General features: G+C 55.0%; 1 protein-coding gene across 1 annotated transcript in view; it reads right to left on the minus strand.

Annotated features, from left to right (window-relative positions):
• Window positions 1–22022, minus strand: part of TBC1D2B (TBC1 domain family member 2B) — a gene marked incomplete at its 5' end in the record, with an annotated part of 61827 nt that extends 39805 nt beyond the window's left edge. Inside the window, 3 exons of the mRNA XM_025437085.3 lie at window positions 327–492; window positions 6277–6430; window positions 21738–22022. Of these exons, the coding sequence (XP_025292870.3) occupies window positions 327–492; window positions 6277–6430; window positions 21738–22022 (605 nt within the window). The remainder of the gene's footprint in view (window positions 1–326; window positions 493–6276; window positions 6431–21737) is intronic.
• Window positions 22023–22372: the final 350 nt, after the last annotated feature.

Below are 22372 nucleotides of genomic sequence, written 5' to 3' on the forward strand. Positions count from 1 at the left end.
TTCCTAAAAACACAGCTCAGGCCCCTCTCGCTTGCTCACACACAAGCAGAGGACAGAAGCCCGGGGTGTGGCCTTGGGGGTCTAGGAAGGGGGCTGGCCCCGTGGGAGCCCCAAGACCTCAGACAGAACTCTTCCAGGCCAGCTTCTGCTTGGCACAATATGAGGCAAGCAACAGGCATTCCCCACATGCTAAAAAAAAAAACACCAACTACCTGAAAGGACCTTGTCAATGACAAATGCAAGGTGCTTTCAGAATTTCATACATAAGATTATAACATCAGAAATAATCAATTTTCAGTTTCATATGTTGCTTTCCAAAGACTCACTTGAGCTCAGTGCCCCACTGTTTGAAAGAGAAATTAATGGAATTTGGGTGCCCTGGGGCTGGCTGATGAGCTGCTTGTGCTCCCACCAGCTCTCCAGGGACGGTTTCCACAGCGAGGACATTTCTGGCTTTTTCTGCAGAAGCATCTGGATGCGGGCAAATTACATCTGAAAGACAGGCAAACAAACATCAGTTCCTAAACGCTTCCACGTGGGCCTGGGTTCCTACCTGAGGCATGGACTTGATGGGCTATATAAACACCTGGAGGACACCTGCCACATGGCGTCACCTGGGGTGGCTTCCATGTTCTGCGACCACTTTCACCTAAACTACTTCAATGTTTGGGACATGCTCCAAAGCACCCAGGGTCCCGGCACCAGCCCAGGAACAGGAGAGGCAGGGTAGGGTCCCCTCTGCTGTCTCGCGGCTCGGCAGAGCAGCATAACGTGATGGCCAAGGTCCACTCGCCTGCATTGATGGAATGACTCCAGGATAAGCCACAGGCCATGATGCAAAGTGCAGATCAGATTATACTAACACTCTTCCTCCAAGAAAAGGGCGAGTAAGAATATTCTGCATGCATATGCTAACATCTGCAGTGGTGACCTCAAGGAAGTAAGTTTGGGTGTCCCAGAGAGTGGCTCAGTAAAGCCACAGAAGCACTGGAGCTAAAGCCTGATCAAATTCCAGAATAGCTTTAAAATGTAAGCTTTTGCAATACTGAAGGTTGAAACAGTATGACGTCTAGGATTTGCTTCAAAAGAAGAATATTTGGTTATTTAACAAATAAATAATAATATTTGCTTCAAAATAACAAAGTGGGTAGGGGTGTCCAGGAAACCTGATGTGTCCATGAGGTAGTAATTTCGGGAATCACCCCGAAAACATGGGGGCAATCTTACAGATTCTCTGCATAAAACTTCCCATAGTAAGAAATTAACATTTTGAAAAGATGTCCCCAAAGACAAATGCTTTGTATTTTCCCCAATGGGATACTCTGAGAGTAGGGCACGCTTGTGAACAGACGGCGGCTTGCCCTACACATCCCCTTCACAAAGCATCTCCACTCTACGGTGTAAACCCTCACTCTCCCCATAAAGGCAAAAGCCGAAAGGCCTGCTGAACGCGGGACATCGGGAAAGAGCGGCTTCTCGTCAGAGGAGTGCCAGATCTGAGCAACTCGGGACAGCGTCTGCGGAGGAACAGCACACAGGGAATATGGGGTGCGGGCCTGGAAACCGACCCCAAAGATGGGCTCTCTCTGTGTAGGTGGGTCACCAGGGGGCCACGATGGAAAGAGTACCCTGTGAGCAACATGAAGGGAGGGCCGTGTGTCAGTAGGGGGTACCTGGCTCTGGCCCACAGGGAGGGCGCGCAGCCAGAGCAGGTCCAGAGTGGGAAGAGCAGGAGGGGCACTGGGGAACAGAACAGGGGGCAGCCAGGAGTTACACCTGAGCACAGGTGCCCGAATCTTGGCTCGATTTACCAGTGCACGGTGAGCACGGCACCCTCAGCCTACACCAACAGCAAGAACACATCTAGGGAGGAGACATAAGATAAAAGAGCATGATGCAGAGCCTGGGGTTCCAGAAGACGCTGCAGGGACCTTGGACAAGGTTGGGGAAGGCCCCACTCACGGTCCCACTATGGTGGCTCCTCTTCACTTCTCCACAGCCTCAGCGCCCGATATCTCAGTTGGAGTTCCAGGAAACAGAAAACAGGTTCCAACAGAACCGGGACCAGTCCCCTGGCCCTGGGAAGACGAGCACCACACCCCAGGGTGGGGCACCGCCACAATGCCTAGCCAATCGCTGGCACATGAGGGACACCTCCATTCTTTCGGGGATGGGCTAAATCGAGGCTTGGGCTCCCCCAGGGGTGGTCCTCTCAGAGCCTTGCAGCGAAGCAGCACAAGCCAGGCAAGGAAGTGGACGTAGCGCTAGTGTCTGCAGCAAAGCTGGCCCGCCTCCTTCTGTGTGGCTGGGGACAGGTGAGCGGTGGCTGTCAAACATTTGTGCAGAGCGCCTCCAGCCAACAAAACTCCAGGCTCTGCAGCCGCCCTGAGGCCACACTGGAGCCACTTCCCGAGGAGCTCAAGGCCCAAAGGCTGTGTCAGAGAGAAGGGCCAGAGGCGAGGGGGGACGCTGGTGGACACAGCATCTCTGTAGGTAATCACTCCACACGAAAAAGCAATTTCCCAATTTTGCTATTAGCATCATTTTGCCTCATCTTTGGCTTTTGAACAACAGTAGAGTTCCTTGTTAGGAGCAGAGCAGCTGGCTTCCCCACCCACGACCTCACATCAGCATTCGGGAGCCACCTGGCGGGGACACCAGCCAGGTGATAGCATAGTTTCCCTGAAGTCCTGATGGGCACCGACCCAATCCCGGGGCTTTGGTGGGAAGGTTCTGGCGTTCAGATGTTCCCTGCTCTGCTCAAATGTTTTGCTTTTGTTCTTCCAAAGATTTTATTTATTTATTTATTCATAAGAGACAGAGAAAGAAAGAGAGAGAGGCAGAGGGAGAAGCAGGCTCCATGCAGGGAGCCCGATGTGGGACTTGATCCCGGGTCTCCAGGATCACGCCCTGGGCCGAAGGCAGCACTATACCGCTGAGCCACCCGGGTTGCCCATGTTCAAATGTTTTAAATGCCCTCACGGCGACCCTGAAGGATGGATGGATCCAGGTTTTCACATTTCCCAGGTTCTGACAGTGCCGCCTCTCAGTAGGGGTGCTGGGACCCCCGCTCTCCAGACCTGGAGCCCTCCCCACGGGCCATGCTGACCCTCCCAACAGTGACAGCAGAACTCCCCTTGCTCTTCCACTGTCTCAACCCTGCCGGGACGTCGGGTCATTTGTGAAAGGGAGAAAGCCACGGGCAAAGGCCACTCCCACAGGAGACACAGAACACAGCAGAACACGTCCTCTGTGGGAGCTGGAGAACACAGAGGGCTTAACAAGAACAAGCTTCTTCTTTCCCCTTTATCTCAGAGTTTTACTCCAGGTTGTGGAGGGGCGATCAGAGGCATCAGAGAAATCTAAGTGAAGGCAGACTGTGTACGGAGCACGGAGGCTCTCCCCAGTGGGCCAGTCTACACATCCCGCCGGGCTGCTCCCACCACGGAGGTAAACCTTGTGACCAGCAGCCAGCAGAGAGGGGCTCATACGCACCGGGGACCCAGACTATGAATGAAGAAAAGATGGAGGGATGAGGAGCCAGGGTGGCAGGCCCTGTAGGTCCCCAAAGAATTCGTGCATCTCCCTCTGACCTGCCTCTCCTGCCATCAACTTCTGGGAGATCCCAAGACAGGGTGGGGCCCACATCTGGCACACGGCTTCCCTCTCCTGCCTCTGCCACCTCCTGCAATCCACTCAGACCCCAGCCTCAGCACCAGTATCATCCCAGTTCACTTGCACCCCATCCTCTCTCACCAATACCCACCCAGCTCACCTGCACCCCATTCTCCCTCACCAGCACCTACCCAGCTCACCTGTACCCCATCAACCTCACCAACACCCACCCAGCTCACCTGCACCCCATTCTCCCTCACAGCACCCACCCAGCTCACCTGCACCCTATCAACCTCACCAAAACCCACCCAGCTCACCTGCACCCCATCTACCCTTAGCCAGGCTCTGAGGAGGCCCCTCCCAGGCACAGCTAGAAGCCATCCTCACACACACATTGTTTTCCGGGTCTGATGTGAGAAATCACAGCACATCCGGCCAGGAGTCTCAGAGAGCATCCTGTTCACAGATGGGGAAACGGTGTGTCCAAGTCCGGAGAGCTCTGCGCACTGGGACTGGCTGCCTCTCAGGCACAACGCTGGAGTTGTGGATGCCACTTCCAAACGACACATAGCATTTGTGGTACTTTATAATCGGGGTCACACAACAGCACAGCCTCTCTGACCAGCTCACGGGGAGACAGCTTAAACAAGTCCGTGGAGCCACCACAGCTTTGCATCCTGCCCCATGCGGGCCCTGCCCTCTGCCAGCTGCAGTCCCTGCAGAGTCACCAGCTGAGAGAGCAGCCGCCTCACCTCACCTGCCCCGAGGAGGAAGTGTGTGGTCTCCCCTGAAACCGTCTGTTCTGCCATTTTCTGTTAAGAGGCACCAGCTGTACTCAGACGGGTACTTGGGTGCTCCAGACTCTTGTGATGAGTGCTTCTGTGGTCCTCAACTTGCAGGAAGTCTCAAAACACCAGGTATTGCCATCCCCCGCTGGTTTGCTCATCAGTATACGTGGTAAATGAAGTAAACAGAACTGCATGCAGCTCCTGGGCCAGGGTCATCAGCTCCTTATGTTGCCTCCTGCCCAACAGCTGGGAAGGCCCCTGCACGTCGTCTTTGTCAAGTACTGCTTCATGGAAACTAGGTCTTCACCGTGCAGGTGCAGAGATGAGCAGGGTGTGCGTGTGTGTGGCAGGGCGAGCCCACAGGGCCCAGTCTGGGGTGCAGAGTTTCTGTGTGCGGCAGGGTGAGCCCACAGGGCCTGGGATGGGTGCAGAGTCCGTGTGTGGGGCAGGGCCTGATGCGGGGTGTGGACACCTGTAGGGTTTCTGTATGAGGCAGGGCAAACCCACAGGGCCCGGTATGGGGTGTGGAGTCCATGTGTGCAGCAAGGCGAACCCTCAGGGCCCAGTGTGGGGTATGGAGACCTGCAAGGTTTCTGTGTGACATAGGGTGAGCCCGCAGGGCCCAGTGTGGGATGCGGAGTCCATGCAGCAGGGGGAGCCTGCAGGGCCCAGTGCAGGATGCAGAGTCCGTGCGGCAGGGTAAGCCTGCAGGGTGCAGAGACCCGTAGTCTCTGTGTGAGGTTGGGAGAGCCCACCGGGGCCGGTGTGGGGTGTGGAGTCCATGTGTGTGGCAGGGCGAGCCCACAGGGGCCGGTGTGGGGTGTGGAGACCCGCAGAGTTTCTGTGTGAGGTAGAGTGCGCCTGCAGGAGCCTGGTACAAGATGTGGGTGTGGAGGAGATGGACATCACCAACCATCCCTCTCTGCAGCCTGACTGATGCAAAGCTGCAAATCCTGGTCACGAGATTTCCATGCCTACACGGAAAGCACCAACTCCTGAGAAGGAATGTTAGCAGGCCAGGGTGGTGGTGCCCGCTGGGCTCCAGGGCTCCTGCAGCCCCTCCTTTCTCACAGTGTGAGGACCCTGCCTCCCCACTTCCCTGCCAGCTAGGGGACAGTCCAGCTGAGGAGGTGCAGGCTGAGGGGCCCCAGGGCACCCACAGTGGCCAAGTGGGAGATCTGACCCACGAAGGACCGTGAACAGCACCAGCCCCGGCAAGTGGCTCTGCCCACTGCGTGCTGCCCATCATGAAACCAACACGTCCCCTTTTAGATTTTCTGTTGATGACAAGTAAATGTAACCCCAATGGATTCAAAATTGTATCATACTATTATACTTAACACAGTCTGCCATCTGTCCTTCATAACATGACTGCAAGGGGTGGACACACTGTTCACATTCTAGCCCTGACCCCATGCTTGGCTTTTTGATTTTCGAATATAAAGTCACATTATCTCTACTCTGAGACCGTCCAGGAATTACCAGGACTTGTGAAAATGCCACAATCTGGAAAGGGACAAAACCGGGTAGCATCTCCCTCGGGGAGATGATGGAGTGCAGGCTTTGAGAACAGAGGGTGCACACGTCTGGGAACGCGTCATGGGGCGCTCCACCTTCAGGGGGGCATAGGGGTCACCACCGGCGGACCCCAGCTTCTTGTCCACTAGGGGCGCTGGGCATGGCCCTGGCCAACCCCTGAGGTCATTATCAGGCTTGAGTATGACTCAGCACACAGAATCACCAGAAGCTGGGGAACACCACCAATGAAACAGGGTCATAGTAACTCTGGTTCCCAACATCCATGTGGGCTGCCCTGCCATGGTGAACGGCTATGCACAAGAAAGTAACATGGGTCCCCCCACCTGTGACTCACCTGAGTTATCTCTGGCTACGAGACCCTTAGAGAAATCCCCCGGGGTCGGGGAGGTCCTGCTGTCCCACCTGACCATGTCCAGACCACTGCAGTACTCCCACCGCTTCTGTTGGAGCTCCTGCAGCCAGTAGGTCATGAGCTGACGATTAGGAGCCTGCAAAGGGGGGGGGGGGACGGACAGTGTTACGGAGCCATGGCAGGACAGATAGACACCCTGTCCCAAGGCCAGTGGCAGTAAGTCACCATCGGGATGGGCAGCTGCTGCTCATGCAATCCAGCAGAGCAAGTGGCATGAACACCGGGAAGTCATCCTGGTGAGAAATCCTCCCATTTGTGGGACCTGGGATTCTGGGAAGACACAGAACACCTTCCACAGGTGGTTTTAGGAAGGCTGGGCATTCTCACTGCCCCTGTACATGGCACTTGCACAAAGCCCATCTCGAGAGCTCCCGCCTTGTACAGTCAGGGGTGGCGTCCTGGCCACGCCATGTCAAATAACCGTATTTCCACCTGTTAGCCTCTGGGAAGGCATCCAAGGATGCTCCACGCTGGAAACCAGAGGAAGGGCACTGGGCACTGTGGCGACCCCCTCCTACTGCTCCTCAACATGGGCACCATGACAGACCAGCTTTGACAATCCTTGGTTTAAAGGGGAAATCTGGGGGGAAACAGTACCTCATGATCCTCTCTCACTCAATCCCTGAGGCAAAAACAAAGTCACATGTTCTCAATGTCTGACCCATTATTCATGTTACAGAAATCTGGTCAATACGGCAACAAAACCACCTCAAGGCAATGATTAACTGGGGTTCCTTCCTTCCTAAAAATCCGGAAAGCACCAAAAGCATCTCGACTTCGATCCCAAGCAGCTAGTGAAAGGATCCAGGGCACATTCTGTCAGCAGGGAGGTGCGGCCACAGGGTGCTGAGAACCCAAGACAAACACGCACAGGCAGTGCCCTGCGGCCAATTGCCACAAGTCCAGCCAGCCTCCGCGGGTTCCCTCTGGCACTCCTGCACGGAGGACCCGCCAAGGGCCAACCTCGCCCCCTCCTGATTAGATCAGCATCACTAACTAGGCTCTTGGTCACCCGGTTCAATCTGGGTTCAACAGGTAAAGTTTGTCCAGATAAGCCCGGCACCACGGCCACTGGACACATGACATGAGCTGGTGCCACATGAGGTGGTGCAGGAATACTTTGGATACCTCGGATTAACAAATATATTTATTAAAGTTATCTCACCTACACTGACAACTTAAAGCACACAGGTCATGGCTCACACCATGTGACAAACATGCTGCTCTAGACCGCGGTGCCACGAGCAGTCCATGTTGAGCGCCAAGCTTGGTGGGACATGGCTTTGGGGACAGAAATAGGGCCAAGGGCATCGGGTTCCTGGGGTGTGGTGCAGCTGCCACCTCTCCCCTCCAGGACTGTATGACTGAAGATGATTTCTCTGCTCTTCAGCCACGGAGATGCCGACGGCAGGTGAGCTCATCAGCTGATGGCTCACTGTTTCAGCGCTTCCATTGCCCTCCTCCAACAGAGCAAGCTGACCCTCAAGCACTCTGATGTCCTGGAACATTCCATGAGCCACAGCTGGGTGCTGACAAATGAGCTGGTCAGTGCTGAAGCCTGTCACCAGCACACATACCAGCCAAGCACCCAATGGCCAGAGGGATGGGGAGCAGGACTGGGAGACCATCTGCCCCCTACTGCCAATTTACAATGCTCGAATCCCACATTCTGGAGAGCCAGATGGGCATTCCACTCATGCTGGAAGGGGCAGAGCCAACACTTAGCACACAGGAGGTGCCTATGGGTGACAAGCGTCCAGCAAGAGGCCAGGTGACAGCATCTGCCATCTCAAGACACAGGCGGGCCATATCCTCAGTCTTACAGAACACTAGTCTCCCCAACTCCTACACAGCCTTTAAAGCCCCATGTAAATATTCCTTCCAGGTCAGCCTGGGTGGCTCAGCGGTTTAGCACCGCCTTCAGCCCAGGGCATGATCCTGAAGACTGGGGATCGAGTCCTGTGTCAGGCTCCCTGCATGGAGCCTGCTTCTCCCTCTGCCTGTGTCTCTGCCTCTCTCTCTCCCTCTCTCTCTGTGTCTCTCATGAATAAATAAAATCTTTAAAAAAAAATAAAGTAAATGTTCCCTCCAGAGAGTTTCCTTGACCTGAGCCTGCACGTTCTCTCCATCCACTGAATGGGATATACTCCAGGTAGGCTCCCCATGGATGCAAGTCTGCTCCTTGCATGTCTCTCATTAGCCTAAGCTCCCTGAAGGCAGAGGCCAGACCTGCTGCTCTCGATGTGGTCCAAGATGCCTGATGCAGTGTCTTATAGACGGTTAGGCACTCAAATGTCTGACTCATCCTCTCCCCATGTTCAGCTGCTGCTACTGCTCCAAGGCAGCTAATTTCAGTCAAACACGGCACCAGTCCCCACAAACCAAACAGAACATCTTGGAAAGGCATCCCTCCACAGTCGGGTGAGCATCCTGAGTCAGGGACAGACTTGGACTAGGCAGGCACAGCACTGACAGGACGCCTGCTGTGTAGTTCCACGTCATGTCCATTCAGAGAATGAAAACCAGGCCGCCCACCTCTGGCCTGACACAGACTTCAGTCTTCAGTGGCTGAGAAGAACCACACAATGCCCCTGCTGCCCCCGTCCCTTCCCCTGGACTCCCCCCAAGCCTGGTGCTCTTCCCAGGGCTCAGAAAAGTCCTAGAATAAAGTCATCTGGTCACAAGTGAGTTCATATCAACATACATTTCTCCAGGGCCCGCTCCTCGCAGGTGGGTGTGTTATTAGGGGGAGGGCTGGCACAGGGAGCCAACAGCATCACGGGAATCAGGCCTGGTCCCTGACCACATTCCCACCACGCAATACCCCCAGGTCTCCAGCCCTGCAGTAAAGAACCTCCACCATCACGCCTTAGCCCACTGGAGAAGCTGCACAAAGCTTGTCCCCTGTGACTCAATGTCATTCCTGGGTATCTACCTAAAGGAATCCCAAAAACAGGAAATGGAAAGATGCCATGTACACAAAAATGTGTGTTCATTCACTCGGCAAATATTTACCAGGCGCGTAACATAGGCCAAGTGCCACCATCCACGCCAAGGACACAGAACTGGGTGCAACCCAGTCAATTCTTGCCTCAGACACGCCCAGTGAGCAAAGGGTATCCTTTACAATGGCAATAAACAGCTAGAAACATGGTCACAATTACAACCAAAATACAAAATGCCTGGCCTGGGAGAGCCTTGTGCATTACAGAAACTTTCCAAAAATCCAGTCAAAATGCTACAGGAGCTCATCAAGGCATGGCAAGGAGATAACAAAATTCATCTAAAGTGTAACCTTTGAGAACTCTGAACAAAACAGATGAGGCGTGAGGCTCTGCCCTGCCAAGCAGAGAGGCTCGTGATGAAGGCACGACTGGCCCGTGTGTGCCACCAGGGAGTCCAACGCAGAGCTAAGCAGGTAGCAAACACAGCACCTCAAACAAGATCAGTGGGAATATTCACTATTAAACCATGGCATTAAAAAAATAAATAAATAAATAAACCATGGCATTAGGACAACCGGTTAGAAATTTGGAAAGAAATAAAATGATTTGGGGATCCCTGGGTGGCTCAGCGGTTTAGAGCCTGCCTTTGGCCCAGGGTGCGATCCTGGAGTCCCAGGATCAAGTCCCACGTCGGGCTCCCGCATGAAACCTGCTTCTCCCTCTGCCTGTGTCTCTGCCTCTCTCTCTCTCTCTCTCTCTGTGTGTGTGTGTGTCTCTTGTGAATAAATAAAATCTTTAAAAATAAATAAATAAAATGATTTCAAATTTGATTCGAGATTTGAAATGTACAATAAAAATCATTTAAATCACCCAAAGAAAATGCCTACGGAATTAAGTTTGTCACTTTCTGCATCCCACAACGATGGCCGAGTAGATTTCTGCCGATTTTCAAAGGTGTGCATGAGGGTCTGACTCTGGACTTTATTTTTTTTTTAAGATTTTATTTATTTATTCATGAGAGACACACAGAGAGAAAGGCAGAGACACAGGCAGAGAGAGAAGCAGGCTCCATGCAGGCAGCCCGATGTGGGACTCGATCCCAGGTCTCCAGGATCATGCCCTGGGCTGAAGGCGGCACCAAACCGCTGAGCCACCTGGGCTGCCCTGACTCTGGACTTTAAACCTGCCGTGTAGCACGGTGCCAATCCACACAAGTTCTCTTGGCAGAGATAGGAACACGACATAGGGTTGATTATTCTCCCCAGCAACGAAGGGGAAGTTGCTACTGCAACAACCCTATTCTCTTAGAACGTAAAGACCTTTCTAATCCCCAAAAGAAATGTCTGTCCAAAAACACCAGATCCAGAATTAAAAGACAAATAATATTAAAAAAAAAAGACAAATAATAAACGAAGACACAGAGTAAACAACCTGCAGGTGGTGGAAGAGCGCATGGCCCCGGCCACACAGCTCTGCAGGCATTCATGCTGCAAGGACTCCTGTCTGCCTAGGAGCTCCTGTTCATCTTCTTCTTTTTTTTTTTTTTTTTTTTAAGATTTTATTTATTTATTCATGAGAGACACACAGAGAGAGAGGAAGGCAGAGACACAGGCAGAGGGAGAAGCAGGCTCCATGCAGGGAGCCTGACGTGGGACTTGATCCCGGGTCTCCAGGATCACGCCCTGGGCCGAAGGCGGCGCTAAACCGCTGAGCCACCTGGGCTGCCCTCCTGTTCATCTTCTTTAAAAAAAAAAAAATGCAGGGATCCCTGGGTGGCGCAGCCTGCTTCTCCCTCTGCCTATGTCTCTCTGCCTCTCTCTCTCTCTCTCTCTCTCTCTCTCTCTCTGTGTGACTATCATAAATAAATAAAAATTAAAAAAAAAATAAAAAATAAAAATAAAAAAAAATGCAACAACACATTTTAGACTTGTATTTCAAATAATAGTAACGACCTATGTTTGCTGTGCAAAATCTGGAAAACACAGGAGAACCTGACCACAACCCCATCACCGGATACAATGTCAATAATGCTTTGCTATGTGTCCTCTCGAATATTCTTCTGTCCCCAAACACACCTACCGATTCCCTTCACAACCCTGAGGACGATACATTCTCCGTGACATGCGTCGCCAGCGGGCCTGTGATGCCCCGTTGGGAGTACGTGAGTGACCACAGGAACATACCTAGTGTCACAGCTGCGACAGTCAAACCTGCTCACACCCAGCAAGCTTGAAACAGTACCAACAAGCCACCCCTACTCACCGGGCAACAGCTATCCCCGTCTCCACCACCACCCAAGACCTCTGAGTCCTAGGCCTGCACTCCCTGCTGTCACACGGAAGAGGGGGTAGCACACACCCATGACTACACATCTTCCCAGCATGTCAGCAGGACTCAGAAGCCCCTCACGGTTTTCCTCGATGCTGAGAGGCAGACAATAAGACCCTGTGAGTGTGCTGGCTTCAAGGCAAGGACGGCTGGTCCCCAACCACCGCCCCCCAACACGGCGGTCCTCCAGACACACAGCATGGTCAGCACTGCTCCACCTGGCCAGAGAGTGCGGCTGACGGTTCACAGGGACCCCAGAACTCCGCAGTGAAGACGCCAGGGGCAACAGGAGCGCCACGTGTGCCATGGAGGAGAGAAAAGTCACTCTCTAACCCAATGGAGTTGCCAGCTCTGCAGGGTGAAGGCCCCACTGTCCCTGCGCTCACGCTCCCTGGTACTCTTCTGGCTCACCCACCCAGGGGCCCCACAGCAGCCTGCCATCCTTACTGTCCCCCTCCAAACCTTCTCACACCTACCCAGCGAGGTCACATATACCCCATGCTTCCAGACTCCCGGATGGCTTCCACATGCCCTGCGACCTGCACACTAACCTGGCCCACACAGTGCTGCACTCTGCAGGACGGTGGCCTCCCCCCACACCACAGGCACACACAAGCTGGGTCAGCTTCCACAGACCTTGCTCCTGCTGCACTAGCAACCATCTGCAAACTCCTACTCACTCAACACCCAGTGCAAACATCCCATCTGCCACCCCGGCAGAACTAGGTCACACAGTATGTGGTAACACGGCACTTTAGTATCCCACCTAGGATGCAAATGCTGGGCTGCTCCCCAAAGGGTTGTCCCCCACCCCATATTTACAAACCCAGAGAATAGCATGACCCTTGCTCAAGGCAGAGCCACAGGAAGGAGGGCACATATCATACGGCACGTTGCTTAAGAGGACATGATGGCCGCTCACAATGAAAAACTTTTGTTTAGGGATCCCTGGGTGGCGCAGCGGTTTGGCGCCTGCCTTTGGCCCAGGGCACGATCCTGGAGACCCGGGATCGAGTCCCACGTCGGGCTTCCGGTGCATGGAGCCTGCTTCTCCCTCTGCCTGTGTCTCTGCCTCTCTCTCTCTCTCTATGTGACTATCATAAATAAATAAATAAAATTTAAAAAAAAAAAAAAAGAAAAACTTTTGTTTCTTAAACCTGAGGAAGGATATCTGGATCCCCAAGACACGTCTAACCTAATTGTTCCATAAGCAACAAAAAGCTCAAGTGAGTGGTAAGCAGCCTGATGATACAAAACTCAGATGAAAAACAGACCACAATCCAAATCTGATAAGATTCCAAATTTTCTTTTGAATGTTTCAAAATCATGAGCCTGGAAAGAATCTCAAGGGATCTGGCCCCAGACCAACAAAACAGATGCGAGGTCTTGTGTCTGAGCCATCAGCAGCCACGGGGGGGGGGGGGGGGACCCAGACGGGACGTCCCAGCCCGGAGAGAGGGGAGCATCCACACGGCCCTCCTTTCCTCTGGTGGCACCATAAGCTCTTACCTCCTCTCTTTCAAACTATGTTAGAATCAGCATCTTCTTGTTATCTATTAAAATAGTCACACAAATTGTAATCTAAATCCTTTTTCAAAGGCTGAGCAAGAACCCAGACCCAAGGGGAGGTGCCCACTTCCCACCCAGCCTGGGAGGTGGAGTCGGCGGGGCTCCCCCTCCTTATCACTCTAACACCCTCTTTTAAAAAGCAAATTCACAGAGACAAACCCATCTTTCCAGCTCTGACGATGTCACAGAGATTAGAACAAGGGCAAGGCCGGGGGAAGACCTGACACAGAACAAGGTGAAGCCAATGCACGTTCACAGGAAAAGGGCCCCAAAGATGGGGTTTGTGGGGGGGCTGGGCCCAGTGACGCAGGCAAAGACAAGGCTGCTCTGCCTCTACGCTCCTGCAGGAAGGGTGGGAGCCCTCAGGATGCTTTCTGTTTCAGGGACCATGGAGGCACGTGGCCTCTGAGTGACCACGGGGCTGCATTCCTGCTGCTCCTATCAGCTCTGCTATTGCACAATCAGGGAGAGCCGGGGCTTTACGACTCAGGAGAATTAATTGAAAGCTGCAGCAGCCACAGCCAGCAGCCCACCAGACAGCCCCGCAGCACCCCTGCCTGTGATGGTTTCCATACAGTGTGATGCTACACTGCTTGGGAGCAATGCTTTTTACTTAGAAGCAGGACACAGAAATGACTTTGTATAAAGGTTTAGAAACTGGGGTCCCAGGCTCCACCTGCCAGAGACCTGGGGGCAGAGGTGTGTGGCAGCAGACGTCTGCCTGCCCTGTGAGCAGACTTGCAGGGTGTCGAACAGTCTTTAGGACCAAGCTAGTGTCTCTGGAAAGTATTGGATGAAATCTGGCGGCTCCCCTACATGGAGGGGCCATCACTAAAAGTCACCCTCCCAGAAATAGCGTCCCCCCACTGATGTCAGCAAACACCATTGCTCCCAAAGGCCCCTGGGGGAGTGGCAACACAGAGTGCAGGCTGGGGACTAAATGGGACGCTGGGAGATGCAAACCTTAAGGCCTCGGGGAATTGGGAAGAGGGTGACGGGCCCCAAACCACAGCTCATACAAACTCAGAATGCAAAGTAGATGTGCAGATAGAAACCACAGAGTGTCAGCCCAAGGGTATGGGGCTCACGCTTCACTAGCCTCCACCCACGCAGCTTAGCCATTTCCATTCCACAGAGAAAACCATCAGCAAATGGGCCTTTGTACTTCACAGCAGAGGGACCGGTCACTTGCCACCTGGAGGACAGCAGTGGTTCCCAGAGAGAGGCCACGGATCTGCGGTGGGAGGGTCGGAGATGGCTCCACAGGTGGGCAATCCCTGGCCATCCCAGCGCAGCAGGATATCTGGGGCAGGACCCCCATGTGCACGTGCCCAGGAAGTTCCTGTCCTACAGTCTGTGCTTTCTTCAAACAACAGACACCGAGAGTGGAGTCAGCACGTCACCTGTGGGACAGGATGTGTGGGGGCGCTATGCAAACCCTGAGGCCCTGCTAGTGGGCCTGGCTCACAGGCAGCAAAAGGACACCCCCAGCTGCTGGGCCTGACCCTCTCGGTGTACACCGCCTGAGAGGAGGCTCCCAATAGGATCTGCATGTCCACTAAGTCAACTCATTCTGGAGCCTATCATCTACACCGCTCACATCCTACACCGCAACATGAAAAGGGCAGACTCGAGTTTAGGTACCTGCCCATGCGTGAGCCTGACTTCCTACCTGCGGACTAGAGTGGAAACATGAAGCAAATATCACCAGACTGCTGGCTTTAACATCAGCACTTGAGTTCATGTATCCGGGGAAGGCTCCAGTCCAGAGTTGCCATCACCCCGCTATGGGCCTCAGTTCCCACATCCTGGCACCTGGGTTAGGGCTCCTTTACCTCCGACTCAGGGATGATGACCCTTGGAGCAAAAGCACATCATGACTTCCTCCACTCAATGACAGCGCCCTAATCACACCCCGAACAGGCCAGAACGAGCTCCCCAGGGTCAGAGGTGACACCTGAGTTCCCCCAGGCGCCCATCAAGGCCTCGAGCCACAGAATCTGTCAGGCAAATGGCTAACTGGCCGCAACCACAAGGAAAGTCAGGCCAGCTTGTCTGCAAGCAGTCTTCACTGGATGTCACACAGCTGGAGAGGAAATGAAAATCGGTGTGCTGCCTTCAAATAGTCTAAGACGAACATCTCTGACGGCAGGGCCTGCCCACCCCGTCAACCATCAGGCCTGCCATCCGATGCTCAGATAAGTCGTTGCCCGTGGGGCCAAGTGTGCAGAGGCTGGCCCTGGGAGCGGCCAGAGGGAGGTCCCAAAGACTCCGCTGCGGATCCCTCCCCACCATGTTCCAGATCCCCCACATGGTCGATCTGAAAAAGGTGAGCAGATGAAGCCAAGCCCCTGAATCTTGCGTGACCAGAAACATGGCCGCTGGCCTGCCAGGCACAAAGCCTTTGAGCAGCTACACAGTTACACCAAGATCTAAGCAGTGCAGCCACCCTCCCTGGAGCACTCCCTGACAGTCAGTCACACAGGCCTCTCCAGTTCTGCAATGCCCAGGGAAATCCTCATGCCTCCCAGTCAGCCCTCTACATATGGGCTTCCCCTCCTCTCCATCCCCACAGAAATACACCACACTTGCCCCAGAATCAGGACACCGGCAGGCATCTGAAGTCACACCCTATACAGAATACTACAGACAAATGCTATCTCCCTCCATGGTTTTCCCAAAGCCATCAGGTGCTAGTCTATATTTAAAGTCTTCACATTGTAGTTTCTTACATGAGTGGGAAGTTCCTGCTGTATTTCAGAAAAAGCATCATGGCAGATGCTCTAGAACATTCACTAATGAATCAGCAGACAGCAAAACTTCCCCTGTGCCACGGGAGCATGCAGTCAGTGGACCAGTGTGCAGTGTACATCCATGACCTGCCTGACTCCCTCTAAGCGCATGGGACGCAGGTGAGCCACGGCAATCTCTGCCCTCAGGCCGACAGCAGATGCCCCGGGACTTGACCAGGACTGGACCTGCTTTGGTGAGCGACGCAGCCCTGGACCTGTGTACTTGGGGCTTCCTGAATAGGCTGTGATCAACTGTTGAGGGGGCAACTGGGGGACCCACAGGCTCCCCAGAGACCATCCCTGCCTTGGCTACCCAGAGAGCCTCACAGGACGCATGCTAGTATGTCCCGGTCACTGCACTGGAGGCAGGATGTGCAGATGGCTAGTTAGGGGCACCATTGCTCCCCACTTCATGACTCCACCCAGCACTGAGAGCCAGCCCCACGGAGGCCTGGACGCCACAGGACATAAGCAAACACCCACTGCAGTGTCCCTGAGACTCTGCCACATGAATCTCTACGATAGTTCCTAATCAATCCGAGTCTTTTCTACAATAATATGGTCTTTTCTTGTCCTTGGAGGAAAGGTAATGGTCTCAGTTCTGCTTTGACCTAAAGGAGGGAGGTAGCCCAATGGCCAATGGGTAAAGACACCCGAGCAAGGACACCTGTCCACCCCTCAGAAGCCTCAGGGAGGTGGTAGTTGGTGTTTGCACCTCAGCCCCGAGGGCATGGGGCCCCTCCCTGTTTCTCAAAAAACAGTTGCCTCCGAAGGGGAAGGAAATTGGCAAAGTGCATCTAGGCAAAGCGGGTGGAAGAGGAGAGCATTTGGTGAAGGCAGTTATGAGGAATGCCCTGGGATGGGCAGTGCACCCCCGCAGGGAAGACCCCCTGAACGGCTTCCCAGACCCCACTCTCCCTGAAACCATGGTGCTGAAGAAGCAATGGACCATGATATCTTCATCTTCACATTAGAAACCTTTCTGCCGGGGCACCTGGGGGGCTCAGTCAGTGAAGTATCTGCCTTCACCACACATCCCAATTTCAGGGCCTTGAGATAGAGCCCGGAATCGGAATCGGGCTCCCTGCTCAGTGGGGAGTCTGTTTCCCCCTCTGCCCCTGCCCCTCTCCTTGCTCATGCTCTTGCTCTGTCTCTATCAAATAAATAAAATATTTAAAAAAAAAAAAAAGTGAAACCTTCCTGCCAGTGTGTAAGGTAACTACTTCCACCCTTCATACACAGACTGGATAATCCTACAACAGCGTTAGATGAATGTACTGGACGTGACCCAACCACCACTTTGGAAGAGAGAAAAAGACTGTCAACCCTCACTTAAAACTCTTTGCTGATTCCCGTAGTTCTGGCCCCAAAGGCCTCCCCTCCACAGACTGCCCCTTCTCCCCAGCTGCCACCTGAACTCCTTGAGCCCCACAGGCAAACAGCACTCCCACCTACGCACCTCTGCTCCTGCCACACTCCTCCCCCTTCCCCCTGTGGTCAACACCAACCCAACCTTCACATCTCAGCAAGTCTCTGCAGCCGTCCCCACATACTAGATTGGGGCCCAGTCACACATGCACCTCCCACGCTGCATAGCACTGGTGCCATTACCAATGCCCATCTCCCTGCTCTACAAAAAGCCCCACCGGGCAGGAACTGGACTCACTTGGTTCAGCCTCTACCCCCAGTGCCTAAGCACACAGTGAGTGAGTGAGAAGTGCCCCAGGTTCCTTCCCCTAAAACATGCGAGTCATTCGACCACAGTCCGGGCCATATCCACCAGCTACTCTTATACACCTCCAAGCCAGGAATGGTTTTCACACTTCTAAACGGTTGAAAAAAAATTGAAAGAACAGTATTTTGTGACATGTGAAAATCACATGAAATTTAAATGTCAGAGTCCATAAATAAATAAACGTTATAGAAACACTGCTATGCTCATTTTATGGTTCTGTACTAGGACAGCAGAGGAGTCAGAAATGGGATGGCAGCAAGACCTAAAATATTTACCATAAGGCCCTTTACTTAAAACATAGACCCATGGCCACACCAGTGTCCTCAGAGCCCAGCCAAGGTCATGAAACACAAGAGATGGGAACAGAACCTCTGTACTCTGGGTGAGCATCCACTCTCTGAATAGTTGATGCCTGTTGTATTCAGTAGGTGCTCACAGCAGGCCACGAGGGGAGGGGGTCATCTGACACACTGGAGGCTTGAGCTCACCCTTCCAGGGGGCCAAAGCCCTCCCTAAACCAGAGCTTACAGAGCGACCACCGTCTGTGCTCTCATTCCACAATGTCTATCTGGGCACCGCCTGCGTGAGATGAGGATGGAAACCTCAGGAAGCGCAGTGGAGACCACGCCGTCAGGAGCACAGTGACTGGCGGCAGCAGAGGGATAGAGCAAGCCACTGTGATACCACACACACGGAACACTGCACGTGCCTTTGAGGAGTGTCCTAACTGGGAAGCCACGATGAGCCAGTGAAAAGTTAAATCTGGACAAAAGATTTCATTAATACTTTGAGACCCCCAAGAGGATGCCCTCAGGCAAGACAGCTTCACAGGACCATAGCGGCTGTACGGCGGGCCCCCTGCGGGCCCCTGCCGCTGTTCTGTGTGGGACACACCATGGTTGCCCAAGCGAACAAATGTTTGTCATTAAGCTGGGAGAAGTTTCCACACCAGAGAATGTGCATCCTTCCCACAAAAGCGGGTTAAGAACAAGACTGCACGACTGTGTAGTTACATGTGACTCAGAAACTGACTCCATGTCCATCTGAGCACCAAACAACCACAAGAAAGGGGCAGAGGGCGGGGAATTCATCTGCAGACCATCGGACGATGCAGGGGCTACAGAGACCTGCAGAGCAGGGTGGTTCCCGCTCACACTTTACCCCCCCCCCCCCCATCAGTCACATGCCGCCCTGAGTCCCAGCTCACTCTAGAACTGTCCCCTGCGCCCCGCCCCAGGAAAGCCGGGTAGGGAGGGTCCAGCACACTGTCCTCACCCGCCTGGGGAAGCATCGGCCCCACACCACAGCAGCGTCCAAGTATAAGATGCTCCTGTTGTTTTCTTACCACGTAGAAAGGACAGAAGTCAAAGGCAGTAAAGGGAAAACTTTATCTCATCCAAAACCACTGATGTTCTAAGTCAAAAAAGTAGACCCGTCAGAGCAGAAAACACAAGTAGATGCCCTGCATTTCGGACACTCACTATTCCTGGCATGTCTACTTTTAAACAGGGTCTGAGTCTAGCTTCGCAATCTCAGGCCAATCCCAGCCCCTCTCTCTGGCCCTCTCCATTCCCTGGTCTGTAAAATAAGGCGCTGGACCAGATCCCTGAATTTAGCAACAGAGAAGCTTAGCAAGAAATTCCAATATCGGCTTTCATTAAGACTCAAGCAGTAAAGTATTTTGAAAAAGCCCAACAAAACCACAGCTTTGCCAGAGAGGCCTGAAAGACACGTTAAACAAGGAACACATGATAATGCAATAAGCAAAGTGCTGATTTTTCTTTTCTTTTTAACTCCTCTGTCAAAAGAAATGTAAAATGTAAAATAATACGCAACCCACCGAGGCCTGAACAGGGCTGGGTCTTCACTGGCCTAAGACTCCCCCCCTGCAAATCAGGGCAGCCCCCCTGGCCGAGGAGCCCCAGCGTGAAGCGTTAACACCAGGCAACAAGGAAAATAAAGGACCGATTCCCACTTTTACCACCACATTAGTGTTGCTCCCACTGCTTAAAAGGAACCACCTACGCTAAAATACACCCTTCTGCACTCCATGCCCTTCGTCTGGACAGCCCTGTGCTTCTGGAAAGCCTTGCGTGCACGTCCATGCCCACTGCCTCCATAAAGCTGACCCTCAGCCTCGGGCATTTCCATCTTATTCTGTGACTACTCAACCTTACGGACTCCCCAGTCAGTAATCCATGCAGAAACGGATTTCCTTTTCTAAAAATCTTCTGGACATAGAAACAGGTGGACAGAATGCTATGAAGTGCACTGGTACACCCGCCACCCAGTCCTACAAGTAGACAGTTGCCAGAACACTGGGTGCCCGTGGGGACCTGCTCCCACTCTTCCTAAGCAGCAAAGTGCACCCTGAATCCAGACTTGTCACCGTGCACAGCTCCCTACTCCCCACACAGCACAGACAGCTGCGTGACCTTCTGCACCCTCCTGCCCATGGAACCATCTGTGTGCCATCCTTCTGTGACGTCTTCTTGCCCAGTTCCATGTGCACAGCCAGCACTCTCATTTCTCAGCACACACTGCTGCAGGCCATTCCATTATAGCAGTACACCACGGCTACAGCCACAGGTACCACTTGTCCTGCACGGCTGCCATGCAGGGCCTGCTCCATGCCAGACACTTCCCACATTTCCGGAATGTTCACAGCCCCTAATGAGGAAGGTGACGGTCCCAGCGGACCAGAGGGAGCTGAGGCAGACAGGGTGCAAGATGCCCAATGCGTGCAGGGCAGACCCAGGGAAGCTCAGGCCCACGGCTGGCCACCGTCTGCGTCCAAGCCCCCAGCCCCACTTAGGTATTTACCTCCGTTATTCACGTTTCCCTGCATGAAAACACTGACAAGGCTCCAACGCCGTCTGAGAAAATCTGAAACAGGATGCCCCATTTTGTTCTCTAACAAACAATTCCACAGGAAGTTCATGTGACACAGGATTGTGCACAAGCACAGTGAGGACAAGCCTTGCTTTGGCAGCGTCCCTGTGTGCTCCCTGGACTCCTTCCCAAGTTCATCCACACGGCTTCTAAGTCAGCCCTGCCCAGCTTCCCTTGCAGACAGGCAGAGGAGGCACAGGGGCCTGGGAGAACCGGGAATCACAGCCATCCAGAGGGGCTGCAGCTGCTGCTGGAGCTGACCTGGGGCAGCTCCAGCTGCTACGTGGCCTCCAGGGCCCAGTGCTGAGGCCACGAGGCCGGGGGAACCAGGCTCAGCCCACTGGGCTCTGCACTTGACCCAGGAGAGCTCTGGCAATAGGTGGGCCCAGCTAGAGGAGGGAGGGCAGGAGCAAGGCCAGGAGAGGGCTCTGAGAGTGGACCCCAAGGCCAGGGCCACATGGGATGTATGAGGCCCAATTGGTGGAAGGAACCCCTTGACACCTCTCCCCCAGCAAGAGAACAAGCTCTGCACTTAGCATAGCGCCCCTGCCCACTGCAGGACCGGAGTGAACTGTGAGCACCCCGCCACCTCCCACCGCCTGGCACCGCACCAGCAGCCCACCCCTCCCCGTTCCAGGAAGAGCAGCGGAGGCACCAAGGGGTCCACCTGGCAGATCCAGAAACCTGCGGGCGCCAACGCCTGGGACCGCTGCGCAGGGCGTCCACTTCGTGCGTGGGGAAGCGCGGGGAGGGGGCGGGGAGAGGGGCGGGGGGGGGGAGGACGACGGGAAGGGGGGGCCGCCGGGGAGAGGGGCCCCAGGAGACGGGAGCCCTGAGGTCGGGGTGGAGGGCACCAGGAAGGGAGGCGCCGGGGTCGGGGACACCGAGGTCGGGGCGGGGGGCGCCGGGGTGAGGCCGGGGAGGGGGCGCCGGGGAGGGGGCGCCGGGGTCGGGCAGGGGAGGGCGGGGGGTGGGGGGGCGGGGAGAGTGGGCCGGAGGGCACGAGAGTCAGGCCGGGGAGGGGACGCCAGGGAGGGGGCGCCGGGGTCAGGCCGGGGAGGGGGCAGCAGGGGGCGTGGCCGCGGGTCGGGCGGGGGTCGGGCCGGGGCTCCGCGCTCCCACCTTGAGTACCGTGACGGCGCCCGCGCTGTGCACCTGGAAGTGCGCGGGCGGCTCTGCGCCAGGCTCGGCCGCGTCGTCGGGGCCCTGGTAGCTGAAGCAGGCGTCCGCGATGTCCAGGTGGCCGAGGGGCAGCGCGTCCTGCGGGCTCTTGAAGTAGTAGAGGTAGCAGCGGCGCGCGTCGAACACGAACCAGCGGCTGCGGTAGCCGCGCAGCGGGCCCTTACCCGACAACTTCTGCAGGTATCCGCACAGCCGCCCCGGCCCCGGCCCCGGCCCCGGCCCCGGCCCCGCCGCCGCCGCGCCCTCCCGCTCCTCCTCTTCGGCCCGCGCCCCGGGCCCCGGCATCGCCGCCGCCCCGCCGCCCCGCCGCCCCGCCGCCGCCCGGACCCCGCGCGCCCCCGCCCGCCCGCGCGCCGCCCCCGCGCCGCCCCCGCGAGCCCCGCCCCGCCGCTGCGCACGGCCCGCGGGCGCGCAAGGCAGCCTGGGACTTGTAGTCCAGCAGTCTCGGCACAAGCCGGCGGGAAGCTCGCGCTCCGCGCACCTGCAGCACCTGTACCGGGCGCCCTCCGCTGATGCGGGCGGCCCGCCAGCGGACACGCCCCTGCGAAATTGGCTGTCACCAGAGAGAGGAGGAA

The sequence above is a fragment of the Canis lupus genome, chromosome 3 (genome assembly GCF_003254725.2).
Source record: "Canis lupus dingo isolate Sandy chromosome 3, ASM325472v2, whole genome shotgun sequence".
NCBI lineage: Eukaryota > Metazoa > Chordata > Mammalia > Carnivora > Canidae > Canis > Canis lupus.